The sequence below is a fragment of the Heterodontus francisci genome, chromosome 13 (assembly GCF_036365525.1).
Source record: "Heterodontus francisci isolate sHetFra1 chromosome 13, sHetFra1.hap1, whole genome shotgun sequence".
NCBI classification, from domain to species: domain Eukaryota; kingdom Metazoa; phylum Chordata; class Chondrichthyes; order Heterodontiformes; family Heterodontidae; genus Heterodontus; species Heterodontus francisci.
Genome location: NC_090383.1, coordinates 47,855,736 through 47,870,297, shown reverse-complemented (window position 1 = coordinate 47,870,297; position 14,562 = coordinate 47,855,736). Strand labels below are relative to the sequence as shown.

Sequence of the window (14,562 nt, the reverse complement as noted above, 5' to 3'; positions counted from 1 at the left end):
CGGAGTTTGCAAGTTCTATCTGTGTCTGCGTGGGTTTTCGCCGGGTGCTCCGATTTCCTCCTGCAGCCAAAGACTTGCAGGTTGATAGGTAAATTGGCCATTATAAATTGCCCCTAGTATAGGTAGGTGGTAGGAAAATTGAGGGAAGGTGAGGATGTGAGAGGGTAATGGGATTAATGTAGGATTAGTATAAATGGGTGGTTGATGGTCGGCACAGACTCGGTGGGCCGAAGGGCCTGTTTCAGTGCTGTATCTCTAAATAAATAAAAATAAATAAATAAAGGCTGACATGTCCCCTGGATCTGATGGCCTGCATGCGAGGATCTTAAAAGAAGTGGCTGCAGAGATAATGGATGCATTGGTTGTAATCTTCCAAAATTCCCTAGATTCTGGAAAGGTCCCATCAGAATGGAAAACTGCGAATGTAAGGCCCTTATTCAAGAATAGAAGGAGACAGAAAGCAGGAAAGTGGGCCAGTTAACCTAACATCTATCATTGGGAAAATGCTGGAATCCATAATTAAGGAAGTAGTAGCAGGACATTTGGAAAATCATAATACAATCAAGCAGGTTCAACATGGTTTTATGAAAGGGAAATCGTGTTCGACAAATTTATTAGAGTTCTTTGATAATGTAACAAGAACAGGGGAACCAGTAGATGTAGTATATTTGGATTTCCAAAAGGCATTAGATAAGGTGTCATATTACAGGTTACGGCACAAGAGCTCATGGTATTGGGGGTAATATATTTGCTTGAGATGGCTTGGCCATGTGAGCTGCATGGAAGATGGCAGGATCCCCAAGGGCACATTGTACAGTGAGCTCGTCACTGGTATCCAACCCACCTGCCGTCCATGTCTCCGCTTTAAAGACGTCTGTAAACGCGACATGAAGTCCTGTGACATTGATCACAAGTCGTGGGAGTCAGTTGCCAGCGATCGCCAGAGTTGGCGGGCAGCCATAAAGGCGGGGCTAAAGTGTGGCGAGTCAAAGAGACTTAGCAGTTGGCAGGAAAAAAGACAGAAGCGCAAGGGGAGAGCCAACTGTGTAACAGCCCCGACAACCAATTTTATCTGCAGCACCTGTGGAAGAGTCTGTCACTCTAGAATTGGCCTTTATAGCCACTCCAGGCGCTGCTTCACAAACCATTGACCACCTCCAGGCGCTTATCCATTGTCTCTCGAGACAAGGAGGCCGAAGAAGAAGATATTTGCAAGGATATAGGATTGGCCAACTAACAGGAAATAAAGAGTCAGGATAAATAGGTAATTGTCAGGTTGGGTAACTAACTAGTGGAGTGCCTCAGAGATCAGTGCTGGGGCCTTAAATATTTACAATCTATATCAATGACTTGGATGAAGGGATAAAGTGTATTGTCGACACATTTGCTGACAATGCAAAGATAATTGGAATAGCAAGTTGTGAGGGCCCAAAGAGTCTGCAAAGGGATGTAGATAGGCTAAGTGGATGGACAAAAATTTGGCAGATGGAGTATATTGTGGGAAAATGTGAGATTATCCACTTTGGTAGGAATAAGAGGGTTGCAAATCTTTCGAATTCTCTATCCCAGAAAGCTGTGGAGGCTGAGTCATTGTCCATCTCAGCCTTGAATATATTCAAATTCTTGAACTATAGGGGAGTCGAGGGTTATGGAACAGGCAAGAAAGTGAAGTTGAGGCCAAATTCAGCTCAGCCATTATCTTTTTCAACGGCGGAGCAGACTCAAGGGACTATATAGTCTACTTAAACTCCTAGTTCTTATGTTCTTACAGTTGAATGCAGTCCTGTTTGAAAAGGCCACTGCTAATGCATTTTATAGTGGATAGCCAAAGCCACACTATAAATTGTTGTAAGACAAAACATTCTGCTTAAATAACATTTCTTGATTTTAGTTTAGATTAAAAAGTTCAGCATCCTGCCATCAATGTAAAAATTAAGGCTGAAAATACTTGTAGTAGTTTAACAATTGGTTATCAATAGCTGCTTGCCTTTCCTTTCGATGGAAAAATAAATTAAACACACACCAGTGGTTCCAGTAAAATAATTGTATAACTCTGTAGGTTTTCAAACTTGCTTTCCTTTTCTCTTTTTTAGATATTGCCAATGGTTCAGGTTCAGGAGGTGGTTATCGACCTCCCCCCAGAACAAAAGAGGTGATAATTAACGGGCAGACGGTCAAGTTAAAGTACTGCTTTACCTGTAAAATCTTCCGGCCACCACGTGCCTCTCACTGTAGTCTTTGTGATAATTGTGTAGGTAAGTGACTTTTTTGGGAAGTGATTAAAAATTGTCTCATGGCAAGAGAAAAAGAAATAGCTATAATATGGACATTTGACCCGTAATTGTACTGAAATGTCATTAAAAGGGAGATGCCATTTTATTGCAGTTTTAGAATTTGATGAGTTGTAACATTAGAAAATAATCATCTTATGTTCACATTTTTGCTCCCTTATACATAAAGTAAGAATTCAAACCACTTTAACCTATTATTGATTCCTAATCTATATTCTATATATGCAGGCTTGAAATATTTAATAGTTTATGCAGTAATTCCATATAGAGAAAGTAAATTGTGTGTATTTTACAATCGGAAATTTAGCTTTCCAAAAACATGCCTTTAACCCTGTTTTCCGATGGTACGTTGTATAACCGATCATCTTTTTGACCAGTTGCATATTATCTGAGAGTTGATATGTGTGCTATATTTTCAATATTAGATGTGATTGTTGGCATTTTAAAATATCTGAAACAGTCATTCAAACATCAACATTGAGCCAGTGAATTCAGCAGGATTTGTGAGTTTTTGCATATCTAAATTTTCAAACTGGTATTATGTTTTGACCTAGAGTGAAAAACATAGCATTAAACATTGAGTTTTTGTGACATTCTTTTTTTGAATGGAGATTGTGACTTTTTTTAAGAAAAGGCTGAGAAAACAAAACAAAAAGTTGTATTGTGAGTTGGTCAGATTCTGTCTGTGAAATTTATTATTTGGTAGCCAACTTAATCCTGTCTATATCCCACGCTTTATGTGATTTAAAATATTTTTTTAATGAAAATATTGTCCATACTTGCTAATTCTTGAAGAAAAAAGAGAAGACATAGAAGTTGTCCCTCTTGTTCTGGCGTCCAGATACACGGAGACGGATCATTTCTTAAAGCCGAAAGCATTTCTTCTCAGGCAGCGTTGAGAATTAATCTGGCAGGTTTTTCCAGCTTCTCAGGAGAGATGCAGTACCAGGGATTTTAGCTTTCCCACACTTGATCTTTGCAGGGATTCTTCAAAGAGGTGGCGAAAGAGGTGATCTGGGTTGTTTTTCCTTGGTAAGTTGATCTCCCGCTGTCTTCAAAACAGTTCACACCCCAACTGAACCAAAATAATATCTCAGAAGGGAAACGACAAACAGAAAGTCCATAAATTTTAACATGTGCTTCTCTGTAAACGTCTTCCCCAGGTCATCAAGGTTTCTGTTGTTTACTGAGCCCAAAGCACATGGTTTCCAGCAAAGGTTGTTTTCAAACAACATCTCAGTGTCCTTTTAGTGAACTGTCACCAGCAAAGCAAAGTCCAGCATTTATGAAATCTTCAGCCTTCCAATGAATCCATCTCCACAGTTTAAATACTTAAAAAAAAAAAAATTTAACAAAATATATAGAAGCATCTTCATAATAGAATTTGGAGGAGTAAACTGTAAGAAAAGATCTGACAGCAGTTGCCCTCTGCGTCTTTTCAGGACACAACCAAGGACTCTCTAATGTGACAATTGCAAAGAGGCATAAATTATTGATGATATAGTGACCAATCGTTAAGCAACCCCAATGGGTAGGGATGACTAATCTACCTCTGAAGTGGAATCAGCTCATGAGACATTGATGTTGATCCTGACACATTGAAGAAGGCAACCTTATGAACATAAGGGAAATCATTTTGAACTTATTACAATACATAACAATCTATAAAATTCCACAAAGAAATATTATAAATTTATAGTTTGGTCCTGCATCTTGTTTTGAAACAATTGGATCACTATCCCTGGAGACATTCCTTATTAGTTCCATCACTGAAAACTGGTGAAAACTGTACTTCGGTGCCTTGCTCAAGCAAATAGTCACTATGCATTCCTTTTCCAATATTCCACAGGATATGTGGAATCCTGCCTAAAAGACTGACCATCCTGCACATTGCTTTTGTAATGGTCTTCTGCACTGCATGACAGAGGCTGTGGATACTGCTTGGCTGATTTTGCATTGCCTGTGTTTCTCCTTCAGCCAGACCTGTCCAGTGGCAGTAGTTGGATAATACACATGGATTTCACCACCAGCTATAACCACTATCTAGTAAAGCGGTCATACCCGGCTCGATGTTCTCCCAACTGTTGTGCTCTGTGACCACCTGTATCGAGACTTAGAACGGCAGCTGAGTAGACAAGACACACAAAGTAGACTAGGTGTGGCATAAAACTGTTATCACAGTGTGTTAGGCATCCTTGATTAATCGATCATGTCCCTTAGTTGAACTAAACCTGAAAATTTGAGCTAAGCTCTCAGTTTGGCTGTCTGAACATGCTGAACCTGCCCTCGACCTAACTTTGTTCGAATTACATGGGCTGCTCTTCACACCTGAATACCAAATGCCAATCTCTGGGTGCTTTGCTTCAGTTCCACTGTGCTTGGAGTTGAAGCGGCAACTGGCGCACTAACTGTCAGGTGGGTGAAATCTGCCTTAACACACTGCCATCAATAACTGTTGCAGCTGACTGTGGTGGCTTAGTATATGATGATCTTCCTTTTCCAGCACCAACCATCCTTATTAAGCAAGTTGGCAACTCCCTCATCATTCACATTATTCCCAAACATACTCTCAAATGGAACAATGTTGAACCTCCTACTTCAATATTGTCCACACAATATATTTTATGCCACGGCTACAGGTGTTGTCCTCAAAAACCATCAGTGCAGACAGTCCTCTCTTTGTAAACAGATCAATCCACACCACAGGTGGTTGAACAGCATCAGAATACACCTGTATCATGTATCACGAGGGAAAAGGTGCTTGACAAGCTAATGGGACTAAAGGCAGACAAGTCGTCAGGACCAGATGGCCTGCATCTAAGGGTTTTCAAAGAAGTGCTGCAGAGATAGTGGAGGCATTGGTTGTAATATACCAAAACTCACTGGATACCAGCGGATTGGAAAACCGCTAATGTGACGCCCCTATTCAAGAAAGGAGGGAGACAGAAATCAGGAAACTATAGACCAGTTAGCTTCACATCTGTCATTGGGAAAATGCTGGAGTCCATTATTAAGGAAGAAATAGCAGGACATTTAGTAAAACATAATGCAGTTAAACAGAGGCAACATGGTTTTATGAAAGGGAAATCATGTTTGACAAATTTGTTAGAGTTTTTTGAGGATATAACAAGCAGAGTGGATAAAGGGGAACCGGAAGATGTAATGTTTTTGGATTTTTAGAAGGCGTTTAATAAGATGCCACATAAAAGGTTATTGCACAAAATGAGAGTTCAGGGTATTGGGGGTAATGTGTTGGCATGGATTGAGGATTGGCTAAGACAAAGAAGGCAGAGAGTCGAGATCAATGGGTCTTTTTCAGGTTGGGAAGCCGCAGCTAGTGGGCTGCCACAAGGATCAGTCCTAGGGCCTCAACTATTTACTATCTATATTAATGACTTGGAGGAAGGGAGAGAGTGCAGTGTATCCGAATTTGCTGACGATACAAAAATAGGTGGGAAGGCATGTTGTGATGAGGACACAAAGAATCTGCAAAGGGATATAGATAGGTTAAGTGAGTGGGCAAAAACTTGGCAGATTGAGTTCAATGTGGGAAAGTGTGAGGTAATCCACTTTGGTAGGAAGAATAAAAAGGCAGGTTATTATTTAGATGGAGAAAGACTACAAAATACTGCAGTACAGAGGGATCTGGGTGTTCCTGTACATGAAACACAAAAAGTTAGCATGCAGGTGCAGCAAGTAATTAGGAAGGCAAATGGAATTTTGGCATTTATTGCTAGGGGGTTAGAGTTTAAAAATCAGGAAGTCTTGTTACAATTGTACAGGGTGTTGGTGAGGCCACACCTGGAGTACTACTTACAGTTTTGGTCCCAGTATTTAAGGAAGGATATACTAGCATTGGAGGCAGTTCAGAAAAGGTTCATAAGGCTGAATCCTGGGATGAAGGGGTTGTCTTATCAAGAACGGCTAAACAGGTTAGGCCTTCATTCATTGGAGTTTAGAAGAATGAGAGGTGATCTTATTGAAACATATAAGATTCTAAGGAGGCTTGACAGGGTAGATGTTGAGAATATATTTCCACTGGTGGGGGAATCTCGAACTAGGGGACATAGTTACAGAATAAGCGGTCACACATTTAAAACTGAGATGCGAAGGAATTTCTTCTCTGAGGGTGGTGAATCTCTGGAATTCTCTACCTTAGAAAGTTGTGGAGGCAAGATCACTAAATGTATTTAAGAAGGAGGTAGATAGATTTTTGAAATCTCGGGGAGTCGAGGGTTATGCGGAGCAGGCCTGAAAGAGGAGTTGAGGCTTGGGACGGATCAGCCATGATCTTATTGAATGGGTGGGGCAGGGTTGAGGGGCTGAAGGGCCTACTCCTACTCCTATTTCTTATGTTCTTAACATTCTGTTTGCCGCATTCCTTTCAATTAGGGTCAACTGCATACCCAGCAGTCTCCTATCGCATGGTCACTCTCCATTTTTAGCTCTGCTAAGTACCTTCATTCATACCAGTGATTGGTTCTTTGTGTCCCACGGTATTGCACTAAAAACATTCAGTTTCCATTGCATAATCAACCTGCGATGTACTGGGCTATATGACATTGATGATTTGGTTTTGTGATTTGCCCACTGCACCGGGTCAACAGCTCTCCTTTACTAGTGAGGCCTCAAAGTAATCCCTGTGGTGCCAGCTGACTCAGAGTACACCTGGTTAAGCAGCCACATCCTTAAATCTTCCAGAACCACTTCCACAAAAAAGTATCTCAATTTTAATTGACATATAGCATGTCTCATTTTCCTCTTCTCACCACACTTTCCAAATATCCTACAGCTCTTTTGCCAGCTCTTGGTAAGACCTGTTCTGAGTATATTTGCAACTTGCTAAATTTCAGCCTGTATGCTTCAGTAAGCTGTGACACTTGCACATTACAGTTTCTTGCTCCACACTGCATATTGGATGCATGTATGAAAGTTCAGTAAGTGCTTTCCCACCAACTGACATAACCATTCTTTTTGTCTAATGTCCTGTTTATGGTGGTTTGCGAACAGTTTTAAAATCCTAAGAATCCATCAATGTTCTCTGCCTGTTTTAAAATTTGGTGTGAGATTATGCTTAATAAATTAGTCCACACAAAGTTAGGGGCTAAATCAACTGCATATTCACTTAACAGAACCATTAATAGTCCTTTCTTTTCCAATTCAAGTGTACTTTGACGCTGCTTCTCCTTTCCTTCCATCTCATGTCTGTATTGAACCTCCTTCTACTGACACAGAGGCACATTTCCTTCATCTTCCTCTACCATTGCCATCAAGCTGGGGGAATCAACCCTGGTTCAATGAAGAGTGCAGGAGGGCATACCAGGAGCAGCACCAGGCATACCTCAAAATGAGGTGTCAACCCGGTGAAGCTACAACCTAGGATTACTTGTGTGCCAAACAGCGTAAGCAGCATGCGATAGACAGAGCTAAGCAATCCCACAACCAACGGATCAGATCTAAGTTCTGCAGTCTTACCACATCAATTCGTGAATGGTGGACAATTAAACAACTAACAGGAGGGGGTGGCTCTACAAATAGCCCCATCTTCAATGATGGGGAGCCCAACACATCAGTGCAAAAGATAAGGCTGAAGCATTTGCAACAATCTTCAGCTAGCAGTGCCAAGTGAATGATCCATCTCGGCCTCCTCCTGAAGTCCCCAACTTCACAGTTGCCAGTCTTCAGCCAATTCGATTCGCTCCAAGTGATATCAAGAAACAACTGAAGGAACTGAATACTGCAAAGGCTGTGGGCCCTGACAACATTCCGACTATAGTACTGAAGACCTGTGCTCCAGAACTTGCCGCACCCCTAGGCAAGCTGTTCCAGTACAGCTACAACACCTGCATCTACCCAACAATGTGGAAAATTGCCCAGGTATGTCCTGTACACAAAAAACAGGATAAATCTAACCCAGCCAATTACTGCCCCATCAGTCTACTCGCGATCATAAATAAAGTGATGGAAGGTGTCGTTGACAGTGCTATCAAGTGGCACTAACTTCGCAATAACCTGCTCAGTGACGCTCTGTTTGGGTTCCGCCAGGCCCACTCAGCTCCTGACCTCATTACAGCCTTGGTTCAAACATGGACAAAAGAACTGAACTCCAGAGGTGAAGTGAGAGTGACGGCCCTTGACATCAAGGCAGCATTTGAACGAGTATGGCATCGAGGAACCCAAGCAAAACTGGAGTCAATGAGAATCAGGCAAAACTTTCCGCTGGTTGGAGTCATACCTAGTGCAAAGGAAGCTGGTTGTGGTTGTTGGAGGTCAATTATCTCAGTTTCAGGACATCACTGCAGGAGTTCCTCAGGGTAGTGTCCTAGGCCCAACCATCTTCAGCTGCTTCATCAATGACCTTCCTTCAATCATAAGGTCAGAAGTGGGGATGTTCGCTGATGATTGCACAATGTTCAGCAATCTAACCATCTCCCCATGACATTCAATGGCATTATGATTGCTGAATCCCCCACTATCAACATTCTGGTTATTACCATTGACCCGAAACTGAACTGGAGTAGCCATATAAATGCTGTGGCTACAACAGCAGGTCAGAGGCTAGGAATCCTGCAAAGTGTAACTCACCTCCTGACTCCCCAAAGCCCGTCCACAAGGCACAAGTCAGGAGTGTGATGGAATACTCTCCACTTGCCTGGATGAGTGCAGCTCCAACAACATTCAAGAAGCTCAACACCATCCAGAACAAAGCAGCCTGCTTGATTGGCACCCCATCTACAAATATTCACTCCCTCCACCACCGACGTACAGTGGCAGCTATGTGTACCATCTACAAGATGCACTGCAGCAATGCACTAAGGCTGCTTAGACAGCACCTTCCAAACCCATGACCTCTACCACCTAGAAGGACAAGGGCAGCAGTTGCATGGGAACACCACCATCTGCAAGTTCTCCTCCAAGCCACACACCATCCTGACTTGGAACTATATCGCCGTTCCTTCACTGTCGCTGGGTCAAAATCCTGGAATTCCCTTCCTAACAGCACTGTGGGTGTACCTAACCCACATGGACTGCAGCGGTTCAAGAAGGCGACTCATCACCACCTTCTCGAGGCCAATTAAGGATGGGCAATATATGCTTTCCTAACCTGCGAAGCCCACATCCCATGAATGAATTTTTAAAAAAGCTGTGGGTCTGATGGTGTTCCTTTTCATTCTCTCAACTGTCTTTTTCCTCATTGAACCTGCACTACGCCTTTGTATTTTGCAGTTTGAGCATTTTCATAAATTTTAAGACCTCATGCTAATACTCATGCAACGTAATTTCTAGTCCTTTGAGCTTTCATAGGCGCTTGCTCCAATTGGTGAAACTGCCTTGATTATCCTGTGCTTTTACAAACAAGTGGGAGAAAAGAATTGTTATGACCAGTCCATTTTATTCTTCACATCTCCTCTGTCTTGGTTGCTTCGCAAGTGGTTTCAATGGTATATATTTTCTTGTGTACGATAGTGCTGGGTGACTGTGTGATTCTGTGATGAAACAATTGATGATGACTAATGGGTGAGTGACAATATGGGTGCAAGGGAATATTGGGAATATAACATAAAAGCTAAAACAGTTACAGAGAAATTAAAAATGTGTCAGGTGATTATTATCAAACAACTTTTCCTGTAGCTCTGGAGAAAGCCCAGTGAAAGAGAAGGACCTGCAGTTTAAGGAAGCGAATTTATTTGAAAGGCAGTAGGAGAGGGAGACTAAGTGCTTTGAAGAGAAAAATATGTGAAAATATTCCGTATGATAAAACTAAATGCAGGGAAAGTTACTCATGTTGAAAATGAAAAAATTGAGAATTCCTGATATGCGCCTTTTAATTTGGTGCAATATGCCAGTAACCTAACTTTTGCCATTATTAAAAAGCTGTTTCAGATTCTGTTGTTACATATCGGTTGTATCTTTGGAATTTCTTAACTCTAGATATTCTTTGTCTATATGTTTAAGACTGCTGTCATTGGGGAGCTCTTATCTCCCTTTGTCAAGGGAGAGTGTTTCCACTTGTCCCGATGTAAATTCAGTGTGTGCCTGGGAATGAACAGGGAACCCTCTTTAATTTGGGAATGGGAGCCAGCATCACAGACACAGGTTTAAAACCAAGACAGGCGGGGTTTGCTATCCGGGTCTGATGTACCCTAGCCCAGGCCAGGTGGGGCTTGCTATCCCGGGTCAGGTACATCCCCTCCCGGGACAGGCAGGACACACCACCCCTGGTCAGGTGCATTAACCCCGGGATCCACTCTATGTTGTTGTTCCAGGCAAGCCCCTAAACTGGGGTAGATCAGCAGCTGAAAGAGACTTGGACTGGAATTTTACCTGTCCCAGCGGGTCTATGGAGACCGTGGGAGGAGCTAGAGCTGAACACAAGGAATATACCTGCATAGGGCTCACCTTCTCTTTGAAGTTTTGCAGGGCCTGCTGGATCGGGCCCTCCACTGCAGCCGCCAATCTGTTAATGGAGGAAGCCAGTTGAGCAGATGACGAGGACTGTGCGGTACTCATGGCCTGGAGGGAGATCTCCAAAGTCTGAGCCAGAGCACACATCGTCTCTGGTAACTCCGCCAGATCTCCAGGCATCTCACGCCAAATGGAGGTCTTCAGAGGCTCATCAGCGTGGGGCTCAGCACTGGTCTGGCCTCCCACAGTCCTCTGAGTGTCAGAGGCATCGGAGTATCAGACCACCCTGGTGGTCACATGGTTCGCATTGTCACGATCCTTTGCTTCATTCTGTGGGTTCCTCACAGATGTCATTAACCATGGGTAATCCCTGTTGCCAAGTATCCATCCTTGCAGGCACTCGGGGAGGCTGAATTATGCTGGCACCTCAGACTTCCGGAAATGACTGCGTCATGACTGCTTCCTGGATAACTAGCACACACCTGCAATATACGCTTATGGTGGTCAAAGCCAAGTTGCACATTCATTGAGTGAACCCCCTTTCGATTGATGAAGACCCCTGACAGACCTGCAGGTGTTCTAATGGCCACGTGTACAGTCAATCACACCTTGGACCAAGGGGAACCCAGGCGATGGCGCTGAAGCCTCTGGCTGTCTCGGCCTGACTGGCAGAGTCTGTCTGGAACTTGATGAACTGGTTGGCACGCCTGAATATGGCATCAGTTACCACCTTAATGCAGTGTTGTGCTGATGACTGTGAGATTCTGCACGTTTCCTGTGGAAGCCTGGAAGGACTCTGATGCATAGAAGTTCAGAGGACTGTGACCTTTCATGCGACCAGTATTGGATGGCCACACACGCATTTGGATGCGACCTCTGCTGCCAGCATCTCACAGAGAGACGTGACAGTCTCACTGGACGGGCGCAGTCTTCTGCAGCACTGGCGCTCCGACATCTGTGGAAAGCTCAACTGCGGGCGGTAGACCCTGCCTACTGGGTAGACTCGTGTCCTCACAGTGTTTGCTCCTGGCGCACTCTGTGACCTTCTGCCCCTCCCCCATTACCAGGCTTGGCCAGCAGGTTGCTGATTTCCCTGGCCACTTGTCCTGTCCCTCCTTGTGCCATTCTCTTCCTCACTAGAGGAGCTGCCTCCCAGAGTGGATAATGCCCATGGCTGCAGTGTCCCAAGGATGTAATAAGGACAGATATTTGATGCCTGCTGCAAGGACAGGCACTCACAACCCCCTTCCCCTACACAGATAACTCACTGATGCTGTGACCCGACAGAAGTTTAACTCGTTCAGGTGAACCCTGGAGTGCCAGCAATATCAGCCCCAACCTTGCAATCAAATCAGATATCAAACAGAAATAAGTGAAAAATCCAGTACCTCTAACTCCTTCACAGACACACTAGTTACCGCTCTTTTAAAGCTGCCGGGTTCCCAACCCCCCCCACGCCCCTCGACCCATTTGTCAGATGTAAAATGTGATGGCCAACGTAAAATGGCTGTCAATTGGATTTTCAACACTTCATTTGGCCCTTAATTTATGTAAGTCAGACGGCGAACGGCATCTCCATCTTGCCCGCTGACCGACCTGTGTAAGATGGGGGTTGGGCATAGTGACGTCGGGGACCCGACCTGACGTCATCGGCCGCCTCAGAGGACTCCCGATTGGTAAAATTCCGGCCTTGATTTTAAGGATCGTGCATTGGATCAGTTCCTCGGCAGGGCTTTAGAGAAACCGGTCTCTGACCTATATCTACATCCAGTGGGACTTCTCCATGCGACATTCCGGGAGAGAAAGGGGTTGCATGTCAAGTGGCTGTACAAAAATAATATAGGAAGATTGGGAGGGGATGATGTCCGCTAGTAGCTTGAGATAATGGGGCATTCGTTGAATGGATAGGCCTGTACTTTGCAATGGATCCCGTCTCTCCATCTTCTGCTCCTACTCCCACTCTGAACTGCAAAATCCCACCTTGATCTCAAGCACTGCTGACTGGATCTCTGAGATTCCAAACCCCGCTGGCCCCTCCCCAGCCTGTTTTTCCTGGGATCCTGGAACAGGGCATGCTGTTTGGCTCTTACAAATCCCCCTACAGTGAAGGGGCGAGGTCCTGGTAGTGAAACTGTAACTCGTGTTCTCCCCTGCTGGCATGATTTGATCCCTGACCCTGAGCAGTGTTTAGCCCCCGACCTTTGACTCTAGCCTGGCTGGCTTCCTGCTGCATGCTGGGATATGGCAGCAGAGACTGATGGGAATGAAGCCTCACTTACCCACCTGCTCTGATTTTTGACAGAAGTTGCTGCACAAAGGGACATATTCTGGGGTTGCTGAAATAAAAGTTCATTTTGGTCTGGACGTACCCACTCTGTTTCCTCCAGATGAACACCATTAATGTGAAAATAGGATCTGCTGGGAATGGCTGGCTGACTGTGCAGCTTTGGCATCTTCCTGGCTTGTGCCGCACCAAGAAAGATAAACAAAGGTGTTTGCCTATTGAACCGATCATCATACTAAGGCCTTTTAAAGGTGAAGAGCAGGTGTTTGACACCTCTGTTTACTCGCTTCTCAAACTGGAGCTGGTAACTGATAGAAATATTCAAGGGCAGAAAGAGTGGGACACAGAGGTCAGCCTTCTGAGATAAAAACAAATTAAAATCACATTACAAGGGGGAAAGGTAGTATAGTAGTAATGTTACTGGACAAGTCATCCAAAGGCCTCGACTAATGCTCTGGAAAATCATAGAAATTTACAGGATGGAAGGGCCATTTGGCCCATTGTGTCCTCGCCAACCAACAAGTAACCACCCAGCCTAATCTCACTTTTTAGCTCTTGGTCTGTAGCCTTGTAGGTTAGGGCACTTCAAGTGCATATCCAAGTACTTTTTAAATGTTATGAAGGTTTCTTTCTCTACAACCGTTTCAGGCAGTGAGTTCCAAATCCCCACCATGCTCTGAGTGAATTTTTTTTCCCCTCAAATCCCCTTTAAACCTCCTAAATCTATACCCCCTGGTTATGGACCTTCAACCAAGGGGAATAGGGCCTTTCTATCCACTCTATTTTGCACCTTCATAATTTTATACACCTCACTTAGGTCTCCCCTCAGCCTCCTCTCTTCTGAAGAGAACAACCTAGCCCATCCAGTCTTTCTTCTTAACTAAAAGTCTGCAGTCCCGGCAACATCGTCATAAATCTTGTCTGTACCCTAGTGTGGAATGCAGTACTGCACGTAGTACACCAGCTGTGGCCTAACTATTGTTTATACAGTTCCAGCATAACCTCCCAGCAGTTATGTTCTACTTACTGAGGCATATGTGAATATGGGACTTGCACTTAACATTCGGAAGACCAAAGTCCTCCATCAGCAAGCTCCAAATGCACACGCCCCAGCACATTGATTAGGTTTCATGCTCAGTGCTTGGAAAATGTGGAACACTTACAGTATCTTGGAAGTTATCTTTCACAGAAGGCTGACATTGAGAAAGAAATCCAGCATCGCCTGAAATCTGCTGGTGCAGCCTTTGGCCACCTGAGGAAGCGAGTGTTTGAAGATCGTGACATCAAAACTGAAACCAAGCTCATGGTCTACCTGTACGGGGCTGAAGAATGGACAACATACAGGAGGCACCTCAAAGCAATGAAGTCATATCATCGGCGCTAACTGTGGAACATCCTGCCTCAGTGGATGAATCAGTACTGCTGCATGTTGAACACCACTTGGAGGAAGCACTGAGGGTGGCAAGGGCGCAGAATGTACTCTGGGTGGGGGACTTCAATGTCCATCACTAAGAGTGTATTAACGATAGTCAGCACCACTGCTGACTGAACTGGCTGAGTCCTAAAGGACATAGCTGCTAG

The 14,562-nt window shown here is 44.1% G+C and overlaps 1 protein-coding gene across 10 annotated transcripts in view; it reads left to right on the top strand.

Moving 5' to 3' along the window:
• zdhhc14 (zinc finger DHHC-type palmitoyltransferase 14) overlaps positions 1-14,562 on the top strand; it is a 336,569-nt gene that overhangs the window by 202,487 nt on the left and 119,520 nt on the right. For 9 of the 10 annotated variants that reach the window (XR_010976199.1, XR_010976198.1, XR_010976197.1 and 6 more), the window contains exon 3: positions 2,094-2,255. The exons of the other annotated variant lie outside the window; for it this stretch is intronic. Coding sequence is in view for 5 of the 9 variants with exons in the window: in XM_068044785.1 (XP_067900886.1) it covers positions 2,094-2,255 (162 nt within the window). In the remaining 4 variants the exon portion in view is untranslated. The remainder of the gene's footprint in view (positions 1-2,093; positions 2,256-14,562) is intronic. 10 annotated transcript variants of the gene reach the window in all.